The 8,629-nt window shown below is 29.5% G+C and overlaps 1 protein-coding gene across 1 annotated transcript; it reads right to left on the reverse strand.

Annotated features, from left to right (window-relative positions):
• Positions 1-6,511: 6,511 nt before the first annotated feature.
• Positions 6,512-8,629, reverse strand: LOC105112984 (GDSL esterase/lipase At5g37690-like). Its single transcript, XM_011008939.1, has 6 exons — positions 8,354-8,629; positions 8,116-8,243; positions 7,861-7,987; positions 7,664-7,776; positions 7,304-7,553; positions 6,512-7,209 (listed from the first exon to the last, which is right to left on the reverse strand). Exons 1-6 carry the CDS (start codon positions 8,589-8,591, stop codon positions 6,998-7,000), a joined length of 1,068 nt encoding a protein of 355 aa, XP_011007241.1. The 5' UTR covers positions 8,592-8,629; the 3' UTR covers positions 6,512-6,997.

Genomic DNA, 8,629 nt, shown 5'->3' on the forward strand with positions numbered 1-8,629 from the left:
TATGCATTAGAAAAAATAAATTTCTGATTGTCAAAATAAATTAACCCATAAAGTAGATGGAGCAAGCCTTTCTTATGCATGAATTAAATTAACTAAGGTCTTATCTTCACTTATTGATATTGCCTCCTTGAAACCCACATTGTTCCAAATATTATAAATAAACCCATTGATTGTATTTTTAAGCTTCTTTGTCGTTGATCGTGTAATTGGTCCATTTGAAACTTGCAATAGATCTTTTGGTATAGTCTTGATTGTAACATCCCTCTTTTCTAAAAATGATTCATCAATGAATTGTAACCTGCATCAAATAAAAAGATTTTATAAATATTGAAAGTAACACTAACATTATACTCACATGATAATTTTATTTTAAAGGCAACATTATTAATTCTTTCAACGATTTAGAATAGTCCATTTCCTTTTAGCATCAACTTAGATCTTTTTTGTTTAGAAAATATATATATATATATATATATATATATATATATATATATGCACCCAAATTCAATTACTTGATTAATAAATAACTCTCTTTCACCTTTTATTAGTTTTAGATGTATATTCATCATTTTTCTTTACATTGGCTACTTCACATTCTCACGGAAAGCCTTTACTATATGTGTTTTTCTATTGCTAGTAAGACTAATCTTTTCATCAATAGATAAAAGAAATAAATTCAAAGGAGTAAAATAATTAAAGCCATAAATAATTTTAAAAGTAGAACAATAAATGGTGGAATCCATACTTCAAAATAAAAGGCAATCTTTTTAATTTTTTCTTTTTTTAGCAATAGCTTTTAACAATATAATCTAAATTTTATTAACTACTTCAGTGTAGTCATTTGTTTATGGATAACAAATAGTAAATAATAATAATTTTGTTTCTAATCTCCGCAATAAAACCTTCCAAAAGTAGCTAAGAAAGTTAACATTATTGTCAAACACAATGCTTCTAGGTACCCTATAGAATTGAACTATCTCTCTAAAAAACAAATCTGTTATATTAGTTGCATCATCGATTTTATGATAAAATATACAATGTATCATTTTAGAAAACTTATCCATAACTACAAAAATAGAATCACTACCCTTTTTTATTATGCAAACCTAGCATAAAATCCATATATATATCAACTCAAGGTTCTTTAGACACTAGTAAAAGAGTATATAAACCATGAGGTAAAACTTTAGATTTAGCCTATTTACATACTATGCATATAACATAAATTATTTGCACATCTCTTTTCATTTTAGACCAATAAAATATTCAAGTAAAATATCATATGTCTTGTCAATCCTTAATTGTCTCGTTAATATACTTCATCAACTTCATGAACTGGCAATTCACACATAGAACAATTAGAAACATACAATCTCTTTTCTTTAAATAAATATTCATCAACGCTATAAAATTTATCAAAGACTGAATGTTCATATGCAACATATACTTGGAAGAAATCAACATCCTTAACATATATATTAATGACTCATAATCGGTAAGGATCACAAACTTTTTAGATCACAAGTAATGTTGCCAACTTTTCAAAGTTTTTATTAAAGCATAAAATTCTTTGTCATAAGTGTCGTACCCTTCGTGAAAGTGCGACATCACAATGACTTTTTCCAGGTAGGTTAATAGGTATTTGGTTGGATAAAGAGTTACCACCTAATATTATGATTACTAGGAACCCTAACTGGTCTTTAGAAATTCTCGATAAGGAATTGGTTGTAAAAAGGGAAGATATTAGCACCCATATAATGCCTTACTTAAGGTAACCTATATCGTTTTTCTTTATTTATGGTTGTTATGATTTGATGATGTTTCTAATTCTATCAGCATAACAAACCCTAGTTTTCTAGAATAAAAAACTTGTTTTAAAAGATCCCGACTTAAAAAGATATTAGAACAAAGCAAGCTTTTGTGCCGCAAAAAAGAAGAAGTTAGAAATCCAAAGAAATTTGGTGATTATTAAAATTTCACTTTTCTCTTTGATATTTTAAATGTTCATGACTCTTATACTATGGGATACGAGTTGAAATATCCTTAATTATCATTGAGGTTTATTTCAAACAAACTTGAATTTTAGGGAACTATGTATCATCCTTATTAATATTTCAGATAAAAAAAAAAGCCAATGTAGGCTTTTTATCTTTATATAAAAAAATGGCTGAGTCATGTTATTTTTAATAATATGTTGTATATTAACATCATACATGTTTTAATCTTTATATTAAAAGTGAGAAACAGATTTTACCAAAAAATGAATTCTTTATATTTTTTAAAATATAGGCTAAAATCGCAAAAATATTTTTTGAGATTTTTTCTTAACTTTAAGACATGCTTTAATATGTTTGTATGATTTATGGCCATACGCAAGGAAAAATTTTATTTATTTTTTTAAAATAAAATATTTTTATATTTTTTATTATTAATATTTTCCAAAGTTTTGTTTGGTAAAAAATACTGATTTTCTTTTATATGAAACTGTCAAAATAGGTCTAAGAACATGTCTATCCAACACACCTTTAAACAAAACATTCCAATATAAAAAAGATTGAGAACCAAACAAGGTCTTACCCATCTAACCCAAATTTGACCCCATCAGATTAATCTAAATTTTTTTATTTGACTTTAAATCAAATCAAAAATCATTGGTTTGACCTAAAAATCAAATCAAAACGTAAAACGAATCAAACTTACTAAAAATATAAAAACCCAAAAAATCTTGATGAAAACAAATCAAAACCAATAAAAAACTAATCCTTGTTGGATTTATCACTTTCAAATCCAATCTCTCCATGCTACAACCATAATCTTTTTGTTTGGAAATTGTGAAGCTGTATATTCACTCCCTAAACACCTGAAACACTTAAAATCACAATTATAATTAGATAAAATCTTGATTTGATCTTTTTTTTTTGTGGCTAAATCTTTTCTTGAAGCCTTAGATGGTTTGGTTTTGTTGCCCACAATATTTGGCTTTAATGTGACAGCTATCTCTTTTCTATGATTTGATTTTCAAGTTTAAAAGTAACCCAAATTACTTTATTAATATGCATTGTCATTTTTCTTCAACTATCTCTGTATCTTGGTATCTAATGAACTATATTTTCAAGCTCAATATAGTATTGCAACTCAACCATATTAGTTACCTCTTTATTTAATTCATTAAAGAACTTTATCATTATCTTTAATCATAACAATCTCTATTTCCTATTATTAGAACCTTGAGATAAACTATATAATCTTGGATATAATTCCCTGTAATAATGACCAGTGACAAACTTTTTTCTCATGATTGCTTTCAGCTCATCCCAAGTAGTCTTTATTGGTCTTTTTCATTCCTCCTTACTCCTAAGACAAGTTGATCCTACCAAATAATAATATAGTCAATAAATTCATTAACAATAAGGTTTTTTTTTTTGTTTACCTTAGAGTAATGGTGATAATAAAAAATCAACTCCACTTTTTTTTTCCACTCCAAATAAGCTTTTGAATCATTTTTTCCTTTAAAAGTTGTAATCTTTATCTTAATACTACCCAAATCTTTATCCATCCTATCCTAAAATCCATTCTTTCTATCTACTCTTTTACGGTTGAATTGTTGAAGTGGCCAAACGGCCTTAGACCTTCAGTTTCTATATGGACGAAACCTACCATAATGGTTATCACTAAAATCATTGGCCCTCATTGGTATTTTTATCTATATATTCTTTTAGAGGTGAATTGACTCATCTTATAGATATTCTTCCTTCCAAACCCTATAGTCTGCCCATCTTGAAGACTAGCCATTTTAGTTCTCAAACTGGTCATCTTACTTATTACTTTGACAAACCTAGTATTCACCAACTTTAATTATTATTGCATAGACAAATAACCTCATTTAAGATTATTATTATCTTTTGGTGGTAATGATATACACTTAGTTAACATTGTTAAAAGCTGAAAAATAAATTAGTGTGTGTATATATTTATACACACACACACACATTTTCTCACGTGTTTACATTTAATAGATGTCACTCTTGTGTTTCACATAAATTTTTAGCTTTTCATTCTAATATACTCATCTTTGTCTTTTACCACTCAATTCTCAAGATTTCAGTTCTTTAACGAACTAGTTCACAACAAATCAAAGATTAGTATCTTAATGGAGTAGTCAAATAATGTAAAGACTCAAAAAGAAATAAAAGCTAAAAACTATCAATACAAAACTATGAATACAAAAACATGAATATCAATATGAATTCATGTGAAATATAATGAATAAAAAATCATAAAAAAAATAAATTAATGAAACAAGATTGAAATGACTCAAAATAACACAAACACTATATAGTGGTTGAAACTAAAAGACAAATAATGATACAAAAACTACCTTTTATGTGATTTTTAAGAAAACTAAACCAAGTAAACCTAAAATACTCAAAATCAAGACTTATCTTTAAAAAACCTTAGGAATCAAGATTTTTTTTTTTCCAGATTTAAAGCAAGAATAGCTAAATTCTATGTTTCTTAAATTAAAATTTATGGAAAACCTTAAAAATTTCTTTTCTTGTAATTTTTATATGTTTTTTATAAGACTTTATTTAATTAAAATCGCAAAAAAAATTTTTTTACTTAATGTCATAATTAGTTTTCAAGAAGATAAAGAAATCAACAACAATAGAGTATATAAAAACTTAAAGATAAAAAAAGGGTATAATGTGATTTAAAGTCTTGCTCTGATACCAATTTATGCAAAACTCTTAGATATAAAGATTCAAAAACTCATATTCAAATTGACTCTTTCCTAAAAAATTAAGATCATATTTGAAATTGAGTTTGACACAGTGATAATCTAAGACACCAAGATTATGTAACCAGGCCTTCACCCAATATCCATAAGAGACACCAACGAGAAATATATAAGACTTTATAAAACTTGGTTAATTCTTCGATAATCTAGAGTAGTGAATAACCAAAAAGTATAAGTAAAACCTCACATACACATAGTGAATAACCAAAAAGTATAAGTAAAATCTCACACACACAATAATAATTACTGAAATCAAAGTTTGTCCCTGAAAAAATCTAAATACAAGCTAAATAATCTTATTTATGGTAAATAAAAGTCTTAATTAATGCTAAAAAAATAATAAAATAATTCTAAATAATTTTTTAAGTAATTGTATCAAATCAAGTCTATTGTTTTATTTAAAAAATATTAATTTTAATTAATTTTAATTTTTATATTATCTTGATTGAATTCAGATTAGATTAATTAAGCAAACTAAATTATTAAAAAACTAATTAGAATAATTTAGTTTTATTTTTTCAATTTCTAGTTTAATTTAACCAAAAATTCAACTGAAGTTAGACACTAAATCCCAGATTTTTTTTTACTAACGTACATAATCAGGTGGTCGGGTTTAACATTGTGATTGAAATTGGAGATCTTTGGGACGTTTTTTTTTATAAAAAATACTACTCCTAAACGTTACGTTTTGTACAACCCTAATTTCGAGTTTCATCTGCTATAAATACACAACACTATCTCCTCAGTCACCAAATCGCTATCTAAGACCACAAAAATATCTTCTCTAATCTCCTCTACTTTGTTAAGTTTTCCTAAAAGTTTTGTTCAATTTCAATCACTAAAGCATCTTTAACTTTGATTCTCTGTGATTTAACTTACGCTATATCACATAGAATAATAAATGATGCAAAATCAACCTGGTACTTATTGGACAAGCAGATTCCAAGTTTTTCAGAATTCTAGCTTTTTCTCGTGAGTCCCATATTTTATTTTCACATTTTATGTGCTCCCTTTTGTTTAATTTGATTTCTTTCCGTTTTCATTGTTTATTTCTGAAAGATCGAGACTTCAGAGGTTTTGGGGTTTGAAAATCTATTTTTGATCAAATTCCCAAACACTCTTTTGTTTAATCTGATTGAATCAATTTTATAGTTTAATTTGTGGAAGATTGCTCAATGATGATTCATTTTGCTTTAACCACACTGAAAGAGATACTTGAGAGATTTTGGGTGTTTAAAAAATCTTCCTTTTCTTTAATTCAAAGAAGACCACTGTTTGTTTTGTTTGATGGCTGCTTGATGATTCTCTTTTCTATGAGAGTGGAGGTTGTTTGATAATCTCTCTTTTTATAGAGGAAAGAAGAGGACTTTGTCAAGCATTACAAACAAGTTTTTCTTTGGCTTAAACAAAATGAATATTGTCCCTTCTCTTGAGTCTCTCATGTGGACAACTTTGGCCTTTGTCTGAGAGCGATCGGTTCTTTTAATTGTTTTTGGCTCTTAAGTTCGATGAATTAATAAACAGTGTTTGAGGTTTTTGAAAAATAGATGCATATTGAGGCGTGGCTCTTGAAATTTATTTTCATGCAATTTATGGGTAAGTTTCATCTTCTAAGTTCTTATGAGCAAGTCTCTGAAAAGTCATATTGAAGTTTAATTTTTGCATTAAAAAGCATCAGATTAAGCAACCAGTTTTATTTACATTCGCAGAAAGTTATTCTTTTTGAATGAGATCAGTTTGCTTTTTAAAAGAAAAATTGAAGACATCAATTTGCTTGAATTAATTTCAATAATGTAGAGTTCTTCGTATAAATGAAATCAAGTGTTTGATTCGTTGCCCAAAATGTTTTTCTCTGCTCCAAACTTTTACCCCTGCTTTTGTGGAAGTTAGATCGACAGTGATCATAAATTGATGTGCCTTTGTGATGCGTAAAGGAGACGTTTTTCATTTGTGATGCCTTTAACTGGGTTTTGAAGGTTAAAATAAGCTGTATTCTATACTAACCATTCAACTGATTGATTATTTAGCTACTTCATAATAAGTTCATTGTTTGACAATGGAAAGCTTTCGTAAAGTATTTATTAGTTACATGTATATCTAATAGGTCTCTGCATCAAAAACCTAATGTAGATGCATATGCCCCTTCACCTTTATAGGGTTTCAGATCTATGTATTCTCTCTCTGTTGTTGAGTCATCAATCAATGAGAAGGCTCTGGTGCTGTCGATGGAGGACCCGAGAACAGGGTGGAAAAGAACTTTTCTGCCAGTATTTCATTTGCTTTATCAGAAGGATGGAATGCATCCCAGAACACATAATCTGTGCGGTTGCTGCATGGTTTTGAGTTTGGCAAGCATAAACCTCCTATGTTGGTATCCACGTTGCAACATGAAGTGTTGGAGACCTTGAAGCATGAAAAAAAAAACAAAAAAGAAGAAGAAGAATTGTTTAAGATAGCTAGTTTAAGCATCTGTAGGATTATTGATTAAAAGATGGTTGAACTTGCCATAAGCAGTTGGATTATCAATTAAGTCCAAAACATCACCATATGTATCTGCAAATGTGAATTTAGCATTTGGGAATCGGTGGTTTAAAGTGGCGATCAGCTTCTTAACTCCGGAGTTGAATTCCAGCACCCATTCATTCACTCTCTTTAAGCACAGTCCTGTCTTTGATTTCACCCTCTGAGATGGAATGCAACCAAGTGGACCAAGGCCATGGAAGGCCACCTTTCTGGCTCCTAGCTGGTATAGCCTCTGGCATAAGCAAGCTCCATGATATATGGTTTATTTTGAGAAAATTGTTTACAAAACAACAAAAATACAACAGACGTACGAAAAGAGAACGCAAGAAAGTGCTTTTTTACCGTAAGCTGTTTGTCCAAGGTAGAAATAAGGAGTTCTCCAAACTCTTCAGGTGTGTACTGTTGACCGTCTGCTAAATATGGCTGCAAATAATTGTTAACATAGTCATTGCTGCCTGCACCCAAAAGATAATGGTTAATCCTTGGTACAGCTGAAGTGGCAGAATTACTGATGCATTTACTTGTCAAAGCAAGCCTACCAATTCCAATGAAGTACATGGCCTCATTGCAAAGCTTGTTGGCAGCATCTTCACCTATTTTAGTCGTGATTGATTCCTTTGTCTTTTTAAAGCAGTCTATTTGATCATCAAAGGATAATCTCTGAATCTGCAATACAGAAATTAACATAGCCAAAGGAAAAGAAAGATGAATATCAAGTAAATATAATGCAATTAGAGTAAGCTCTGCCAAGAAATTCACAGAAAGTAGATTCTTTTGCAAACAAAAAAACATACAAAATACAAGCCCGTGTCATTAAGAATTCCTGCTCCACCAGATGCATAGTTGACCCCCTTAAGTAATGCATCATTATTCTTTGACAAAGAAAGGTAAGGTGGTGGTGGTGGAATCCCAAGTTTTGCAGCTTCAAATCCCACAAAAATTAGAAAGAAAAAAACAGTCAGTCCACTGAGCATGGATGCTTATAACTACGACGTCACATTTGATTTGTAACATAACTAGTAGCAGTATTACAGATTATATCACCAATAGTCCTCCCATTTGTGAACCTTCCGGTTGCCTTTCTACCGGAATAATCGATTCCATACCACGGATAATCAGACCTTGCAAGAGAAAATTGAAGATAATTGTTGTTTCCGACTTCGGTCAACGAGTCACCAAAAATAAATGTGACGAGTGAAGCAGCCGAAACCAATGTTGTTGCCTTCGCTGCAAGAATGAATGCAGCCAAAGCCAGCCCTTGTATTGCCATTGTCTGCCAATTTCCACTTGCTTGTGCTTGCCCCAGGA

This window comes from Populus euphratica, unplaced genomic scaffold (assembly GCF_000495115.2).
Source record: "Populus euphratica unplaced genomic scaffold, PopEup_1.0 scaffold381.1, whole genome shotgun sequence".
Taxonomy (NCBI): Eukaryota; Viridiplantae; Streptophyta; class Magnoliopsida; order Malpighiales; family Salicaceae; genus Populus; species Populus euphratica.

Excerpts from the sequence above, each read along its gene's own strand:
- LOC105112984 (XM_011008939.1), bottom strand. The coding sequence starts at position 8,591 with ATGGCAATACAAGGGCTGGCTTTGGCTGCATTCATTCTTGCAGCGAAG. Across the intron at positions 7,777-7,860 it reads CATGTACTTCATTGGAATTG|GCAGCAATGACTATGTTAAC; the intron begins GTAGGCTTGCTT and ends TTTTGGGTGCAG. Across the intron at positions 7,210-7,303 it reads TGATAATCCAACTGCTTATG|GCTTCAAGGTCTCCAACACT; the intron begins GCAAGTTCAACC and ends TTTTTTTTTCAT.